Source organism: Meriones unguiculatus, chromosome 17 (genome assembly GCF_030254825.1).
Source record: "Meriones unguiculatus strain TT.TT164.6M chromosome 17, Bangor_MerUng_6.1, whole genome shotgun sequence".
NCBI lineage: Eukaryota > Metazoa > Chordata > Mammalia > Rodentia > Muridae > Meriones > Meriones unguiculatus.
This window is the reverse complement of record NC_083364.1, coordinates 58,830,060-58,849,977: the sequence shown is the minus strand read 5'-3', so window position 1 is coordinate 58,849,977 and position 19,918 is coordinate 58,830,060. Positions and strand designations below refer to the sequence as shown.

Sequence of the window (19,918 nt, the reverse complement as noted above, 5' to 3'; positions counted from 1 at the left end):
AAGGAAAACAGTCCTTTTACAGAAATTATGAAATTGGTCTCCATTCAGGAAAGAAATGTAACAAACTTGATTGATTCAGAATATAAACACAGTAGAGGTAGCTCTTAATTTTCTGATTTTTTTTTTTTTGGAGGTAAAGGTATAGTTACATATTGACAAAAATATTCAGAATATTTTTAAAAACCTACATCTTTTATTGCAGTGTTTATACTTGCTTGAAAAATACACAACAGAAAAGTTTTCAGGGCAAGCAATAATATTCTTGGCTCTCTCCCACACACGAAGGAAAGCAATATCTTTTTTCATGAAAATGAGTCAGTTTTGTTACAGCTTGAGGAAACAGTGTCACAAAAACATCCTATGATACATTCAGTCATGGCCTTAACATATAAATATATAATATTTCCTATAAAACAATAGTTTCTCACCATGTATTATCTTTCCATGCTGACTTCACACTCAGTCTCTACATACAGCTTGAACAGAACCATAGAGCCGCTTTAAAAGTTGCTTAAAGGAAGAGTTTAAGAAAGTATTTTTAGACATACTCTTACGGGTACAAGAAAAAAAAATATCATTTGACTCATCAGATGTTTCTGGCTGAAATAAAATTATACAGATTCAAGATTTTCTTTTCAGTAATTTTCTAGTAGCATGGGTAGTTAACTGAAAATCTGTTTATCTGATGCTAAATGGAAGTTTACATCAATGTAAATATTAGAACCACTTTTTGGCACATGTATATTATGCTGAAGATTATTTGATCCAATAAGTTAAACCAAGAAGAGATTTAAGGAATTAACTCGCCAACAACACATACACATCAATAAGTAGATACTTTTTATAAAGCATATTAAAGATTTTTGACATTAATTTTGTTATAAAAGTATCTGAAAACATTACAACAGTATGATAAATAATATACAAATGATCTCTTAAAATATCATGAGTAGGGAGCCAGCTTCCCTAACAATGTTAATCTATTAATGTTAATATTTTGCTTTTTTAAAATGACTTTGTAAACCTTGATAAATATTCTCCGTAATCTTTTCTAATAATAAACATCTAGTACTGCTATCAGTTAGATTACAAACTTTTATACATAGATGTGACAAACATAGTATTTCCAATGGGTTCCTTTTTTTGTTTCTTTTTGTGATAACAAACCAGAAGTACTTTGGAAATAATTTTGCTGCATCTACCATTTTCCAGGTATTGTGGTCCCACATTCATACCACTGGACATAATTGATTTGGGTATGACCACCTATTTCTCCAAATTGGACAGGTTCCTGACGAACAGCTCTGAAATAGCCTAAGAGAAAAAACAGTTTAGTTTAACAGCATTTTTTTATTTTTGCCTGCATTATTCACAGATGTTAGGCTGTTCAGTGGCTGAAGATTTTTCTGAGTGAAGCAAAGTAATTTAGAAAAGTAGTAGCTGTAGTAGATCTGATGTTTATTAATACAATGGCCATAGGACTCGAAATTTTGACATTTGTCTTAGCAAGTCAGTACTATATCAGAGTAGTTTCAGCAGCCATTATATCCAAGTATCTTGCAGAGCCATCTTTTAAAACACGTGGCGTTTTTGTGTCCATGAACAAAATATGTTACTGAAAACCTCCTCACATAATTAGAAGTATTTAAAAGAATCTCCTGGTGTTTCCGGAGTGATGAGGGCAATTTACTTCTTTCTGCTCTGCTTAGGCAAGGACTAAATTTTCAGTCCTCCTTATAAAGCCTGCTGTTAAAATGTATTTAGCAACTTGCTGAGAATATTTACTTCTCAGATTTATTTTAATTGCTTTATATAGATTTTTTTTTTAAGGGGAAGACTGTTTTTCCTGTGTAGTAGAAGTAATTTTTTTCTAAAAATTTTTAAGGGAGCAAGTAAGCTTATCAGGTGTTTTCATATGTCTAAAGCTGAGGGACAGCTGTGATTGGGACAACATAAGTGATGTAAACTTGGAAAAGATTTGTTTTTTCGGAATACATTTATATATCTCATTTCTTTAGAGCTGAGCTTTAGTTGAGAGTTAAGTTTCTTCTTTCCCTAGTGATACAGTTCTGTAGCCTTCTGTGTCAGCGGGTGGCTCTCTGTGCTCATCTGCAAAGCCCTGTACTTAGGGTGACTACAAAGCATACCTTCTTTGGTGGGTAACTGGTCAGAGGTGAGTTGCTGTCCTGTGCGACCATCTAAAAATGAATCCACAAACTGGCAATGATCTTCTCCGTGGCCCCTCTGATCTCCTATGTTGTAAAACTTGCCTGAAGAACCAGAAATGAGACAATGTTCTTTTCTTTAGTGTATGAAAGTCCATAATTATAGTCTTCATCTTGCTTTTTCCCACGCTTCCCAGAGTTCAAGACACTAGCATATCATGAACTACAGAAGTTTCCTAGCAGATGTCCTTGCTTGTACTCTTACCTAATGTTCTCCTTTCCCCATTCAGATCACAGTGATTTTTAAAAATGCAAATGTCATTATTCCATCTATAATTCTCTCTAGCAATCTCCTAGTATACTCAGAATATAACTTTTCCTTTACTAAATCTCAGCAAAACCTAGTAGGACTGACAAGTGTGTCTTTCCTTAGGCCTTTGTACTTTCTTTCCTTTACCTCTCCAGAGATCTTTTGTTCTAGACTTTTCTATAGTTGATTATGTCTCAAAATTTTAATCAAAGCACACATACTTTTCATACAGACCTTCCCTAAAACTGGTCTACTAAGTAGCGTCCATTTTGCTGATCCATTCTCTCTAACCTATTTAAAATTGTCTTCAAAGACCCTGAGTGGCATTTGTGTATAATTTGTATATTTACTTTGTCTCTCCTTCCTATAGAGAAGCAGGAAAGTTAAGCTACATGAAAACAGGAACTTGGCATCTGGTGTATTTTCATCCACCAGCACCCAGAGCAGTACCTGATGAAGAAGTAAACAAAGGTCCATCTTTCTATGTTGGGACCAGTCTTTCCACATATGAATGTAGAAGAAAACATTTACAATTGAGTATAGTGCAAGGGGTTTGTGCTCTTCTGACATCTTAAGGATGTTGTGTCCATTTCATGATAAATAGTCGAATTTTAATTCTCAGATGGTTGTGATGGAGTTTTGCTGTGTAGGAGCCTGCCTGTGCATTCAAGTTGATCCCAGGTATCACTGTTTTACATTGTATTTTTATTATCTGCCTCCAAATTGCAGATCTGTAAGTCCTTGTTTCTAAGATTAACTGTTGTAATTACTTCTGTAAAATCTTTTTCTGAAGGAAACTTGTGTAAAGTGCTGAGTCTGAAACTCTTCACAGAAAGGCTACGGTGAGTCCTATGGAACACCAAATAGACAAGACCAGAAAAGAAACTCCTCACATCACATAATAGTCAAAACACTAAACCTATAGAACAAAGAAAAAATATTAAAAGCAGCAAGGGAATAGGCCAAGTAACGGTAGACCTATCAGAATCAGATCAGACTTCTCAAAAGAAACTATGAAAGCCAGAAGGGCCTGGGCGGATGTCAGGCAGATGCTAGGGACCACAGATGCCAACCCAGACTACTATACTCAGCTAAGCTTTCAATCAACATAGATGAAGAAAACAAAATATTGCATAACCAAACTAAACTAAACAATATCTATACAAAAACCCAGCCCTACAGCAGATACTAGAAGGAAAACTCCAATCTAACGAAATTAACTACAGCCAAGAACACACAGGATATAGACAACTTGAGAATAAAAAATTAAAAGAAAACAAGCATAGGAACACAGTAACACCACCAACTCCAGAATAAAAGGAACTAAAATTCATTGGTCACCATAATCTATCAACATCAAAGGACACAACTTTCAAATAAAAAGATACAGACTAACAATGATTGCAGAAACAGGATCCAACATTCTGCTGCATCCAAGAAACAATTCTGCAACAAAGATAAACATTACCTCAGAGTAAAGGACTGGAAAAGGGTTTTAAAGCAAACAGACCCAGAAAACAAGCCAGAGTAGCTATCCTAATATCTAATAAAATGCTTTAAACCAAAATTAATCAAAAAAGATGAGGGACACTTCATTCTCATCAAAGGAAAAATCCAGCAGGACTTCACAGTTCTGAACATCTATGCCCCAAATATTAGAGGACCTACATTTGTAAATGAGACATTATTAAAGCTTAAATCACACATTGATCCCAAGACCTTAATAGTAGGAGACTTCAACACTCCATTCTCACCAAGGGGACAGATGTTCTAGACAGAAGCAAAACAGGGAAATAATGGCACTTACAGAGGGTCCCAAATCAAATGGACCTAATAGATGTCTACAGAACTTTTCACCCAAACTCAAAAGAGTATACCTTCTTTTAAGTACCTCATGGAACCTTATCGAAAATTGACCATATATTCGGGCACAAAGCAAGCCTCAACAGAAACAAGAAGATCAAAATACTCCTTTGTATCATATCATACCACCATGGCCTAAAACTAGCCCTCGACAACAACAGAAATAACAAAAAGCCTACATACACATGTAAACTAAACAACTCTCTACTCAATGACAACTTGGTCAGGGAAGAAATAAAAAGAGGAACTAGAGACTTTCTAAAATTCAATGAAAATGAAGGCACAACCTACCCAAACTTATGTGACACAATGAAAGCAGTGCTAAGAAGAAAGTTCGTAGCAGTAAGTGCCTCCAAAAAGAAGTTTGAGACATCTCATTCAAGCAACTTAACAGCACACCTAAAAGCCCTAGGGAAAAAAAAAGTAGATACACCCAAGAGGGATAGACAATTGGAAATAAACCCTGAGCTGAAATCAATGAATTATAAACAAAAATTCAAAGAATCAGTGAAACCAGGAGCTGGTTCTTTGAGAAAATCAACAAGATAGACAAACCCTTGGCCAAACTAACTAAAAGGCAGAGAGAAACTATCCAAAGCAGCAAAATCAGAAACAAAAAGGGGGACATAATAACAGACAATAAGGAAATCCAAATAATCACTAGGTCTTACTACAAAAGCCTATAATGCCAAAAATTTGAAAATCTAAATGGACAATTTTCTTGATTCCATTTACTGAAATTAAATTAAGATCAGATAAATAGATTAAAATAGTCTATTATCTCCCAAGGAAATAGAAGCACTCATCAAAAGTCTCCCTTCCAAGATCAGATGGTTTCAGCCAAGAATGCTACTAGACCTTCAAAGAAGAGCTAACTCTAATTCTCATCAATCTATTCCACAAAACAGAAACAGAAGGAACACTACCAAACTCATTCTATGAAGCCACAGTCACCTTGGTACTTAAACCTCACAAAGACCCAAAAAAGAAAGAGAATTTCAGGACAATCTCCTTTATGAACATTGATGCAAAAATACTCAACAAAATATTTGCAAATCAAATACAAGAATACATTAGAGATATCATCCACTATGACCAAGTAGGCTTCATCCCAGATATGCAGGGATGGTTCAATATATGGAAATATAACAATTTGATCCACCATATAAACAAGCTGAAAGAAAAAAGCCACATGGTCATCTCTTTAGATGCCAAAAAAGCATTTGACAAAATCCAACAACCTATTCATGTTTAAAATCTTGGAGAAATCAGGGATACAAGGCACATACATAAACATAGTAAAGACAATATACAGCAAGCCTATAGCCAACATGAAACTAAATGGAGAGAAACAAATCAATCCCACTGAAATCAGGGACAAGGAAAGGCTGCCCACTCCATATTTCTTCAACATAGTACTTGAGTCCTAGCTAGAACAATAAGACAACTAAAAGAGATCAAGGGGATACAAATCGGAAAGGAAGAAGCTCAAGTATCACTATTTGTAGATGATATGATAGCGTATGTGAGTGACCCCAGATAATCAACCAGAGAACTCTTCAGCTGATAAACACCTTCAGCACAGTGGCTGGATACAAAATTAAGTCCAAAAAAAAAAAAAAAAAAATCACTAGCCCTCCTGTATAGAAAAGACAAAAGGGCTGAGTGAGGAAGAAATTGGGGAAACTACACCCTTCACAATAGCCACTAATAACATAAAGTACCTTGGTATGACTAACCAAGCAAGTGAAAGACCTGTTTGATAAAATCTTCAAGTCTCTGAAGAAAGAAACTGAAGATATCAGAAGATGGAAAGATCTTTCCAGCTCCTGGATCCGTAGAGTTAATATACTGTAAGTGTCTATCCTGCCGAAAGCAATTTACAAATTCAGTGCAATTCCCATCAGTATACCAACAGGATTCTTTACAGACCTTGAAAGAACAATTCTCAATTTCATATAGAAAAATAAAACAATCCAGATTTACTAAAACAATCCTGTACAACAACAGATCATCTGGAAGTATCTCCATCCCTATTTCAAGCTGTACTATAGAGCAATAGTAATAAAAACTGCATGGTACTGGCATAGAAACAGCATGGGGGATCAATGGAATCAAAGACCCAGAAATAAACCCACACACCTACAGATGCTTTGATTTTTGACAAGGAAGACAAAACCATACAGTGGAAAAAAACAGCATCGTCAACAAATTGTGCTGGTTTAACTAGATGTCAAATCCATATTTATCACCCTGCACAAAACTAAAGTACAAATGGATCAAAGGCCTCAACATACAACCAGACACACTAAATCTGTTAGAAGAAAAAGTGGAGAAGAGCCTTGAACTCATTGGCACAGGAGACAAGTTCCTGAACAGAACCAACAGCATAGGCACTAAGATTAACAATCAATACATGTAACCTCATGAAATTGAAAAGCTGTAAAGCAAAGGACACTGTCATCAGAACAAAACCTCATCCTACAGATTGGGAAAGGATCTTCGCTAACCCTATGTCTGACAGAGGGCTAATATCCAGAATATATAAAGCAATATATATAACTCAAGAAGTTAAACAGCAACAAATCAAGTAATCTAATTAAAAAATGGTGTACAGAACCAAACAATTCTCAATAGAAGATTATCAAATGTCAGGAAAACATCCAATGAAATTCTCAACATCCTAAGTCATCAGGGAAATGAAAATTAAAATGACCCCGAGATTTCACCTTACACCCATGAGAATGGCTAAGATCAAAAACTCAAGTGATAACACATGCTGGAGAGGATGTGGAGAAAGGGGAACCCTTCTCCACTGCTGGTGGGAATGTAAACTTGAACATCCACTTTGGAAATCAGTCTGGCACTTTCTCAGACAGTTAGGAATAGCGCTACTTCAAGATTGAACTACACCACTTCTAGGAATATATCCAAAGTATGCTCAAGTATACAGCAAGGGCATTTTCTCACTCATGTTTGTAGCAGCTTTATTTGTAATAGCCAGAATCTGGACACAACTCAGATGTCCCTCGACTGGGGAATGGATACAGAAATTGTGATATTTATACAATGGAATACTACTCAGCAATTAAAAACAAATCACGAAATTTGCAGGCAAATAGTGGGATCTAGAAAAGATCATCCTGAGTGAAGTATCTCAGAAGCAGAAAGACACACATGGTATATACTCACTAATAGGTGGATATTAGAAATATAATACAGGATAAACATACTAAAACCTGTATGCCTGAAGAAGCTAAGCAAGGAGGAGGACCCTGGGTAAGATGATCAATTCTCATTCGAAAGGCAAACGGGATGGATAGTGGAAGAGGGAGAAAACAGGGAACAGGACAGGAGCCTACCACAGAGGGCCTCTGAAAGACTCTACCCAACAGGGTATTAAAGCAGATGATGAGACTCACAGCCAAACTTTGGGGAGAGTGCAGGGAATCTTATGAAAGAAGGGGGAGATGAAAGACCTGGAAGATACAGGAGCTCCACAAGAAGAGCAACAGAACCAAAAAATCTGGGCTCAGGTGTCTTTTCTGAGACTGATACTCCAACCAAGGATCATTAATGCAGATAACCTATAACCGCTGCACAGATGTACCCCATAGCAGCTCAATCTCCAAGTGGGTACCTTAGTAAGGGGAACGAGGACTGTCTCTGACATGAACTCAGTGGCTGGCTCTTTGATCACCTCCCCCTGAGGTGAGGAAAAGCCTTATAGGGCCACAGAGGAAGACAGTGCAGCCCATCTTGAAGAGACCTGATAAGTAGGCTAGGGTCAGATGGACAGGAAGGAGGTCCTTCCCAATCTGTGGACTAGGGTGGGGACAAGGGAGGAGAAGAGGGAGGGAAGGTGGATGGGGGAACGGACAAGGTTGGGGGCTACAGCTGGGATACAAATTGAATAAATTATAATTAATGAAAAGAAATTAATTTTAAAAAAGGTGTAGAATGCTACTAAACATCCTTTGAAAGCAAAGGTTTGGAATATACCTGTGAGGGAGTCACTCAAATAAATCTTGTATCTGAGAGAGTTGCATAGTTGCACTCCGACAAATTTTTTATACCATGTCCTTTTAACATATTGTTTGCCTTTACATTCTGAGTAAGTGTCTGAATTAAAGGGTCTTTCGGTCCAGATGGCGTCTCTTCCTGCTGTATAAAGAAAACACATGATTTGGGTTCAATATTTAACTCTGAAGAACAAAAGCATCATGCAGAATTCATTGCCAGCTTGATGATACTTCATTTCTTTAATACTGTAAATAATGGATGCTGAAAATACTTGAAAGGGTTTAACAAACCTCAGTATGAGTTTTTGTCAGTAGTAAACTAAATCTCAGAGCAGAGTCTTTGGTATTGGTCTAGTCAGTGCTAGCTGTGTAGACATATTCAAGGCTTTTTTTTTTTTTTTTTTTGCAACAGTATAAAATCTAATGTGACTAAATTAACAAAAATTTTGAATGAAGTAGTATATGAGTGAAAGCAAATTTCAACAACTCCCCAATGGATCCTAAATGCTAATGTGTTTAAGAATGACACCTCTTCTATCTCTCTAGATATATCTACTGTGCTTATCTGATGTATAAATGTATGTGTCCCCATTGAGATTGGTACTTACCAGAAATTGGCTCACTCACTCTTGGGTCAGCTGAGGAGAAATACACAAAAGAACTGTTTAGGTGATGAATTTCTAAATTATTACAGTAATATGTAAAGATGGCAGCTTATACTTAGGTCTTGTTTATGGAATGATATCATCTTGCTAAAGACTGACTCTGAAAGTTTGTTTTGCTTTGGAAATGGTGTTGATCACCCTTCAGATACCCAGCTGCATCTTTTCACATGGTTTGGGCAGATTTGAGAATAGGTTGCCGTTGCTTTTAATGTCAAAAGTTTTCTCACTGAGTTTTCTGTAAAACTTACTTATAAAGTTATCAAGACATGATGTGCTTTAGTAAGTTTAAAATTAATGCATTTTTCTGTGCATACAGATGCATTTTATTGAGTTATTGAAGCTTAGAATATGTAGATACAGCTTCACAAAACTCACAAATTTCCAGTTCTCATCTACTCCATGGATATTATTCTGGGCATGCAAGGAAGTATTCATGTACTACCTTTGGGTATAGATTACAATTTTTCATTATTTCTTTCCTGGCATAAACCTAATTGAAGAAAAGCAGTGGTACTGTAAATACCATCATCTATTAACTTTTTCTCATGGACTTTTCAGACTTCAGGATACTGGGCTTCAAATAAGCTCCTATGTAACACACTCCTCATTTATGCCCCTCACAGTTTCTTGGGGATTACTTCTGATGCCATTACCTGATTCAGTACTGAATGCCACTGTGTTACTGGCAGGGCCCTCACCAAGTGGATTTTTGGGTTTCACCTGGAATTCATAGCTGTGCAAGGAGACATAAAAATAATAGTAATGTATTATTCAGGGATATAAGGAACAACAGTCTCTTGCTCTCCTAACTCCTGTTTCATTTTGAAGTCATCATAATTTCAGATTTTACTTTCTAAACATCTTGCTTCATATGTCATGAGAAAAACAGCAAAAAGTTGGCTGCCTTAAAACATATTAGTAGAAGTATACAGGCAGGTTTACAGTGGATATATAGGAAGGATTTGTGCTGACACACCTTAATTCCAGCATGAGGCACCCCCCTTTGCATGTTCAGATGTCAAGTGGAGAGGTCTTTCTCCCCGACATCCTCACCATGATCAAGTATAACTGTGAATTTGGGACAGTGTTCTTGATTGCGGTATCTGAACCATACCACAATGGGGAGCAATGGGGAGCATTTTTCTAAGTACAAATTACTGTCCTACCTCTGCTACTGAAAGTGAAAACTTAGTAGCAATTTGAGTTACCAGGACAACTTCTGTGACTGCTGGTTTTGAGATATACTCTTACTGATTGTAAGAGTGGATACATATGAGAATGTTTCTTTGCAAGGCTGGATGTATCTCCTAGAACTCATGTCTGGTACTGATCACAGGAAACCATGGTGTCTAGAAAAAAATGGGCCCACTAGCATCCTACGAGCATGAGCCACTAAGCTGACATTGCTCTCCCCCAACCCAGTAAGCCAGGTTGATACTTTTTAAAAAGTGTAATTGCTTTGGTCCCCTCCTTAAGCTTATCAGTCATTAAATTGTGCTGTAATTGAGAGATCTTATTCACAAATGCATAAGCTGCAAATCCTCTTGAGAAACCCACAGGAAGAAAGCTGACTTTGCCTGAAACTGACTTCCTTCAGCAGAGGATTTTGAAAGATAAATCTTTGAGAAGTTTACAACACAGTAAAAAATGCAGACCACATAAGGTAAGTATTTATAAGCAAGTGAGAAAGAAAAGGATGACAGTTCTCAGTTTGGTACTGATGGTGTGAAAAAGAAAAAAGGGGAGGAGGATACTTAGGAGTTGCTCAATTACTTACAGATAACTACTGGAGTCTAGTAGGACAGAGTCCAGTATTGAGATGATAGGAACCACTTTTTAAAGTCTCTAGTATGTGCCGTACACAATCATTCTACGTCTATAAACTAATGCAACACACAAACCTATGCTGTATTCTTCAAGTTTCATTCAGAACAGTGAAGCTCGTAACTATTGTAATCCTTTCTTCACTTTTCCAAACTTGAAGTATTTATGAAATAGAAATTAAAATTTACCTTTTAATTCTTAACTGCAAGTGAAAACATTTTGAAAGCTTAATAAGTGGTATAAGGTGCTGTGGCATTTGCCATTTATTTTTTAAAAGGGGGGTGTCTGGGGAGATGATGACTCATTGGGTAAAACAAGTGCCAGCCAAGTGTGAGAATCAGAGTTCAAATCTCTGGAACTCATATCAAGCAGGGTTAGGGGTGCAGGGCAGCACATGCAACTGTAATCCCAAATTCAGTGTTCCTATAGCATGATGGAGGTAAAGACAAAAATCTCCAGAAACTCACAGGTCAGCTTGAATGGCCACATATCATAAAATATTGGAAAAAAAAATCTTCAGACAAAGAAAGAAAACAGCAAAAGAGACCTCTTAGTGTATAAAGCAAGGCCCAAGACTCAAGGTTGGCTTTTCCTCTCAACTGTGCTCCACAGTACGCATGTATGCACCTGCATTTGCACACAAATGATTACTCAAACCATATTTTAAAAAATGTTGATCTGAAAACACCCATGCCATTTACTTATGTCACATACAAGGGTTGTTTCCAAGGTTACAGTATTCCTGAGGCTTGTGGCCTCAAACAGTCCCAATAAAAACGTGAAACCTCACATGGGAATATGGGAAGCTGTAGGGGCAGGAATTCCTAGTCATCTGAAGTTTTAGTCGAGTGGATACACATGTCGTCCATTCTAGACCATTGCTAGCCAACCCATGCCTTGTACGGGTGTAACTGCTGGGCTCTCTGTATCATTTCATTTTAGCTACATATTTGATCTCCACTTCTAGCATGTGCATGAGTTTACATAACTTACTTTGTCTGAAGATTTTTTCCAATATTTTATGATACAAGTTTAGAAGAAATTTTTTTTAATTTTTATTTTTTTAATATTAGTTACAGTTTGTTAACTTTTGTATCCCTGCTGTATCCCACTCCCTCTTTCCTGCCCAATCCCACCCTCCCACCCTCATCTCCTCCCTGCCCCTTTCCAAGTCCAAGTCCACTGATGGGGTAGAACCTCCTCCCCTTCCAGCTGACCCTGGTTTATCAGGCGTCTTCAGGACTGGGTGCAAAGTCCTCCTCTGTGGCCTAGCAGGGCTGCTCCTCCCTGGGGGGTGGGGGAGAGGTCAAAGAGCCTGCCATTGAGTTCATGTCAGAAACAGTCCCTGTTCCCCTTATTAGGGTACCCACTTGGCTACTGAGCTACCAAGGGCTACATCTGAGGAGAGGCTCTAGGTTGCATCCATACATGGTCCTTGTTTGGAGAAACAGTCTCATAAGAGACCCCTGTGCCCAGATATATTTGGTCTTTGTGGAACTCCTGTTCTCTCCAGGTCATATTAACTACCCCCCCCTTTTTTTTGTTCCCTGCACTCTGCCGAAGGTTTGGTTATGAGTCTTAATATCTGCTTTGATACACTGCTAGGCAGAGTCTTTCAGAGGCCCTCTGTGGTAGACTCCTGTCCTGTTACTTGTTTGCTTCTACATCCAATGTGCATCTCCTTTGTTGGAAGAAATTATTTTAAACGTTAACAACAGTAGGACAGTTTTTGGCTGATTAAGCCTTAAAAAACAAAAAAATATTTTTGATGGCAATATTTTTCCCAAAAAGCACATTTTATCACATGATTGACACCACATGCCTCTAAGAGTAACGTCTCAAAATACTATGATTGGGTGCTACCTAACAAAGTTATTTGAATAAACACATAGAGAAACTGAATAGATGTTAAGAAGATGAAGTTGACAACGTACAGATACTAGAACTAAAAGTCAAAAGTTATCAATTAAGAAAATTGGATTATTGCTTAGCACCCACCTAGCAGAAATATAAAATAGGGGCATGAGTCCCAGAAACTGTGAGAAATTTCCCAGAACTTAAAGATGTAAGTTTTCAGGTTAAAAAGACCTGCTCTGTGACCAACAACTTGAGAAAAGAAATGGAAGAATTAAAGCTTACAAATTGCAGATTTTTCCATTTTTATAATGACAAAAGCCCCCAAACCAAGAGGAAAATAGTGGGCCCTATTTGTAGGACCCAAAATTAGAATGGTATTTTAACTGCATAGCAGGACTGGAAGTTAAAAGGAAAGAGTCAAAAGACTTTTAGAAGGTCTTTATTTTGTCATCATTTCAGCTTAAAATTCATATTAAGCTAAACAATAGAATCAAGGGAAAATAAACTTAGAGAAAGATATGTGAAGACTCGTACAAGTACTCTTTTTCATAATGATTTTTCAAAATTTCACTCTTAAGGAAGTTACAAAATGAGGGGCAATAGCAAGACTTTTTTTTTATTCAACGAAGGGTTAGAAAATGGAATTATCCTAAAGGAAAGGGGTATTGTAGGGTAAAATTTGAGGACCAATAGTCTTGAGAACAACTATAAAACTTGGCATCTAAATTAAAAATTTATCAATTACTGGAATAAAGTGAAAAGATGGTTCCAGAGAGTATAGGCTGTAGTGTTGAGCTAATCTGTCAAAAGCAGAATGCCCATATCTAGGAGATACCCTCTACAGTATGGGTGTGGAGTAAAGCTTAGGGCCCTGGCGAAATAGACCCTTCCATCACTCCCTCACCCCTGCTCAAAACCCTCTGTTGTGGCACAAACTTAGAACCAAGTTACAGCTTTTACTGTTCAATGTACTTTTTAGTTACACAACTCCCTACTGGTTAATAAAGTTAGGTTAACAAAATTCTCAAACCTTAAGTAAACTGCTTCTTATAAAACTACATTTTATATAAAAACCCTCAGTGGCCATCTGTTGGTGTGAGCTGTATGACTATTAGCTCATTTTACCCGTGCTGCAGTCTTGAAATGTTGTTTAGGTAAGGTTTTCTGTCAGAGGAAGAAAATCAGGAAAAGTGGACCCTAGGTAGTAGACTGGCTTGGAAGGATTAGGGGGTGTGGCCTTGTGGGAAAGGTGTGGCCTTTTGGGAGGAGATATGGCCCATCAGATGTGGGCTTTGAGGTTTCAAAAACTTACACCAGACCCAGTCTTGTGCTTTCTCTGCCTGTCTTGCTGATAAGATAAAAGATATCACTGGGCCTTACCTTGTATCCGGTTTTAGATTTTCTACTGTAGAAAAGGTTTGATTGGTAATTTGAATGGACTTGTTCTTCCCACTGAATGACCCATTTTCTCTGGATATGACTTCATATTCTGAATATGGAAGAAAACAGTAGACACTTGTTATTTCTCAGTTGATTTGTTTCTGAGGCTAACAGTATGATGCTAAAGGCATTCTCATAAAGATGACAGATTGACTGCAGTTCTAGAAACACCATCTAGAAAAAGCATTTATTTTAAATATTGTGTATATGTGTGCATGTGGGAGGGATACATGTACATGTGTGTGCAGGTCCCTGTGGAATCCAGGAGATGGTTGTTGATCTCCTAGAGCTGTAGTTTCAGGTGACTATGAGATGTCCAGCATGGGTTCTAGAAACCAAAGTCACATGCTCTGAAATAACAGGAAGTGCGCTTAACATTTTGCAGCCCTGAGATATCATGATCTCACCTTTCAGCAATTTTCAGTTACCAGATGGCAGAGGTTCTCAAAGTGTTTGGGGAATGATATATCAAGCATTCTTTCCTGGTTTGTCAGAGTTGAAGAAGGCCTAATAACTGATGAAGACTGATGACCATTGCTTTGGATAGTTTATGGTTTTGCAACTGGTGGATGGTTTTTGTAGAAAGGCCAGTTTAGGGAAAGTATATATGAGGGATAGTGTTTAAATGGAAGTCATGTCTCTTGCTATCTTATTTGGAGAGAAGGTTAATGGAGTATGGTGTCCAGCTACAACAAATCTGAGCTTAAAGCCATGTCAGTAGCAAAAGTTAACCAAGTGATAAAAATCCTTTCTTGTTTGGAGCTGAAGAACTGGATTTTGAATGTAATGCATATTTATGTTCCCTGGATAGTTTTCTTCATATTAAACACAAATTACAATGTCTGAATAAATTTCCCTGAAAGACAGGTTTCTATGAATCTGAAGGGCTCACTCATCAGCAGGGAAAGACCTGCAGAATAAGAGAATCTGACAGATGTTTTTCCCTACTTCTTTCTTGGGAATTAGAAGAACTGCGCTCTGTATTATCTGAGCAGCTAGCTGGTAGATAATCCTACCTGAAATCAGGTGGTATTTTGTATAACACTAAAATTAAAAATGAAATCTATGGAACAGATCATTAGGAAAAAAGCTCTGCTGTTTAGATGTAGACTAAGAGAACAATATAAATGTAGAATTGTGACTGAAGAGTTAAAATTGATCCTTTGCCATGAAAATTTTAACTGTGAAAGACTCCAAGTAGCTCATTAACATCTAGTAAAAAAATAATATGAAGAGAGTGGGTTAGGTATATAAAGTATACTCTACTCATGACTTGTTACAATTAAAAGTTTATAGAACTTAAAAATTATTACAGATCAGAAAGAGAAATACAGCTTTAATTTTAAGTCAGATATTCAAATGGGGATGTACTAGATAATTAAGTATATAAAATTAAATAATTCCAACTTGATAGCCCACGTCTTTAGGGCAAAAAAAAAAAATTGGTTTATCATTTGGTTTCAGGAAATTAGAACTCCTTATTTGCAAAGTATATAGTCAAGAGTTTGGGTTGGTTTAATATATGTGGAGAACCAATACTGAAAGTTGATGAACAATTAGAACTTGAGATATCTACTGGCTCAACCCTAGAAAAATCAGCAGGACCAGGCATATTCCTAGGAATACTGGTGATGATGGGCTCTTTCTCAGAACAGAGATTCTAAACTGATGAGATGGGAATTCAGCAAAGGTAATGTTTACATGGGATGTTGCTCAGATCACACGTTTTTGTAGGAGAGAAGTTTTTTGTTCTCCTTTATCCAGAGTAGAAAATATTTCCTAGAAGGTTCTGCGTGTCCTTATCCAAACCTTGGCCCTCATAGTGCTCCTGTCTAGTCTGTGCTTCTATTCTCTGCAACATGGGCCTGGAAACAGCAGTCACATGGACTCAGGCTTACTAGGTACCATGTTCTCCAGCAATTACAGTTGTTAGTCTGTTATTCTTCTCATTTTTTTGTTTGATTCTCCTTTTCTATGTGTAGAATCAAAGTATGTTAAACAAATCATAACAGATTCAAAAAATGACTCTTGTTTTCTTATTTCCATGAGGAATTGGGTTGGTGTAGCACAATCAAAATTTTCAGACAAGTAGCAGCCTGGAACTGAGGGAGTTTTTTGTTTGTTTTTTTTTTCAATTTCTCCAAGTTAGTTAAAAATCATTTTTAGCCTGTATAGAAGTTCTTAGCCAGTTTAGAAATTGGGTTGGTTAAAAAAAAAACTATTTTAAATATTATCAGTCATGTCAAGTCTCCACACACTTTATGTAATTTTCTTGGTAAAATCTTAAGACTATATTTTCAAACTGTGAAGGTAAATTCTGAGAGGGAGTTAAAGTTCTTGGTTAACTAGGAGTCCATAGATCTTTTTTCCACCTATGACACTTTGAACAAAAGAACTGTGTCTTCTTAGATGTGATTTTTGTGCCACAGTTTGACCCAGGCTGTCCAGGTACTGTGCTATCAAAGCTTTCCACCATAGTATCACATCCTAGTGCCATAGTCTTACCAGTGACAGTGTCATTTAGTGGCTTTTCCCAGTCTAAGATGACAAATGAGGGGCAGCCTTCCACAGTGACCACAGTGAGGTTGGTGGGTGGGTTCTGTGGTGGGCTGGTAGCATTCCCCTCCAGGGCTTCCTCTGTAGGGAACCGTCTGACAGAGTCAGTGATGGAACAGGGCCTGTTGTCAGGCTTCGGGATATATCGTACATGAGGACCTAAGAGTGGAAAAGAGAAGATACTCTCACAGCACACTAGAAACTTGTGAAGAAGGAGGGGGAGGTAACCTAGTAAATTTGATCAGCTATTGGAAGAATTCAGTGTCACATTCTGAGAAGACATTTGAAAATAGTCCTGAGGATGGCTTAGACACAAAATTCTAAACTATCTCTGGGGTATGTGAGAAAGATACTACATTTATAGATGTACCTAGTATTGATTTCTTTGGATACTGTTTTGTGTCTTTGGAGTTGGTTCCTACCTCATAATTTATAGGTACTGAGTCTCAGGCAGTAGGAATAAGAATCACACAAAACAACATTCTGAACCAAGCTAGACTCACAAGGACCAAGCAGTTCTGAATAATCAACTGTACCCCAGAACAAAACTCAAAAATATTTTAGTGATGAAATATCCAACCTCCAGCAAGATAAAAGTCACAAAAAAATATATTGTTCCTGGTGAGAAAAAAAAAAATCAGTCCTTTGAAACCAACTTCGAACTTGAACAGAGGCTAGAATCATTATATATGGAAGACATGGCAGATATAAAAATTCCCCAATTCAGATTTCTAGAGATGAAACTGTATGTGGTAGAACTAATACAAAAGATACCACAAAACAGAAGACAAAGAACTTACTCTGTTATATCGCATAACACACACACACACACACACACACATAGTGAGAGAGAGGAGAAAGAATGAATGGATAATAGAAATTGTTAGCTTTGGGAAACTTTGAAGAGTTTTTTTTTGTTTTGTTTTGTTTTTTATTTTTTTTTTATCAGTTACATTTTATTAACTCTGTATCCCAGCCGTGTTGAAGAGTTTTCATATGGACATAATTCAGGTTCCTGAGGTAGAAGAGGAGGTACATGAACACAAATATATCTTAAGAAATAATGGCCTTAAATTAGTTCCAAACTTCTAAATCACAAGTTCAAAAAGCTAAAAACTTAAGAACAGTAAATATGAAGATAACTATACCAAACATAATTAAGTTTCCCCAAATCAGTGAAAAATAGATAACTATTTAAAGGGGAGAGACAGAAAATATATAGAATGATAAAAGTGAGGATTACAGTAAATCTCTCATTGGGAAGGCTGCAAATAGAAGACAATGGCATGACATCTTCAATGCATATTAATCACCAATGAAAAATACTTCTTTTAAAAAATGGCAGAGTACTTTCTTTTAAAACCAGCAAACCCATACTGTAAGTTAGTAACTGAAGGAAACATTTCATTGGCTAGAAGTGTGCCTCCACATAAAAGGATGAAAGATGTGTGAAATAATAACAATCTGTATACATATAGACAGTATTTTAGTCCACATCTAACAATTAATTTACTTTTTAAAAATTGAAGACATTTGTGTGATGGTTATTGAGAGTAATAGCGCAAAGCCAGGAGGAAAGAAAGGAGCTACACAAGCATAAATGTGTTGAGTGTGAGGCTCTTCATTGTCACCAGAAGGTAGATGGTATAAGGATCACACTGCCAGTCCCCACAGAACAACTGAAACAAGGAGTTGAAAGGAATAAGACACATAAAGTGGAATTAAACATTAAAAGGACAAAAAAGAGAAAAGGAACAAAGAATAGCTAAAGTAAAAAATATATCAAGGTGAAGCATTACCCCTAAAGATATCAATAATAATTTGAAAGGTTCCATAAGCTACAAATAAGAGAGATTGTTAGATTAGCTAAGAAAAACATCTGATATGATGATGTCTAAAAACTACAGTGTAAATATAGAGAGACTAAATTATGGTTAAAAGGAAAAGGTGAAAAAAGTGAAGTAATCCAGAGAAAGTATGACTGGATATATAAATATAAAAAATGCAGACTATCAAAGCAGATGCTGAGATTCATGGCCAACTTTTGGGCAGAGTGCAGGGAATGAAAGAAGTGGGAAACAGTAAGAACTGGAGAAAACAGGAACTCCACAAGAAGAGCAACAGAACCAAAAATCTGAGCACAGGGGCCTTTCCTGAGATTGATACTCCAACCAAGGACTATGCATGGAGATAACCTAAGACCACTGCACAGATGTAGCCCATGGCAGTTCAGGGTCCAAGTGGGTTCCATAGTAATAGGAACAGGACTTTCTCTGACATGAACTGATTGGCCTGCTTCTTAATTACCTCCCCCTGAGGGGGGAGCAGCCTTACCAGGCCACAGAAGGAGACAATGCAACCACTCTTGATGAGACCTAATTGACTAGAATCAGAAGGAAGGAAAAGAAGACCTCCCCTATCAGTGGACTTGGGGAGGGGCATGTGTGCAGAGCGGGGAGGAAGGGAGAGCTTGGGACAGGAGAAGGGAGGGAACCATTGGGGGAATACAAAGTGAATAAAGTGTAATTAATAAAGAATAAAAAAATGGAAAAAAATTTGGTTTCAGAGCAAAGATGCCCAGGAGAAATAGAAAACATCTTGTGTAATGAATGCAAGGATCAGTCAATCAGTAATTTATTACAGGTGTAATAATTTAAGCCTGCACATCAATGGACTTAAATTTAGAAAGAAGGAGACCAATAAAACTTAGTTAAAACTTGAAATTGTGAAACTTAATGAGCTTGGAGTCCTTGGGAGACAGAAGGGACTCACGGGCACAGGAAGCCATCCGCCAGGCAAGGAGAGAGGCCAATCCTTACTTCCAGAATTGTGAGAAAATGAAATTTTCAATCCACAACCAAGACTGTGGAATTTGGCTAAGGTAGACTGGAATAGTCAAATTCAAACCATAACTATATACCACTTTACTCCCAAGAGAATGGAGAGAAGCATTTTAACACTGACTATCCAAAGTGCTGGTGAAGATGGAGAAGCCAGAGCCCTTATCACTACTGTCAGAAATATCAAATAATACAATGATGAAAAACAGTTTTGAGGTATCTTAAAACTTGTCTCTGCATCCATGAAAAAGAGTTATGCTCTCCTGCATAACTTTTTTGGTTTGAGCTTGGCTGTGTGACTATTTTAGCCAATGTAACCTAACAGATGTCACAAAATAAGGATCTCAAAATGTGACTATTTGGATCCCACCTCCCT

At 37.1% G+C, this 19,918-nt stretch overlaps 1 protein-coding gene across 12 annotated transcripts in view; it reads right to left on the bottom strand.

The window, feature by feature from the left end:
* Positions 1-171: 171 nt before the first annotated feature.
* Positions 172-19,918, bottom strand: part of Abi3bp (ABI family member 3 binding protein) — a 210,431-nt gene continuing 190,684 nt past the window's right edge. For all 12 annotated transcript variants that reach the window (XM_021634091.2, XM_060370558.1, XM_060370560.1 and 9 more), the window contains 7 exons: positions 16,652-16,861; positions 14,087-14,195; positions 9,679-9,758; positions 8,969-8,998; positions 8,341-8,502; positions 2,148-2,270; positions 172-1,314 (listed from right to left, as the gene is read on the bottom strand). In XM_021634091.2, the coding sequence (XP_021489766.1) occupies positions 1,199-1,314; positions 2,148-2,270; positions 8,341-8,502; positions 8,969-8,998; positions 9,679-9,758; positions 14,087-14,195; positions 16,652-16,861 (830 nt within the window). In that variant the 3' untranslated portion in view covers positions 172-1,198. The remainder of the gene's footprint in view (positions 1,315-2,147; positions 2,271-8,340; positions 8,503-8,968; positions 8,999-9,678; positions 9,759-14,086; positions 14,196-16,651; positions 16,862-19,918) is intronic.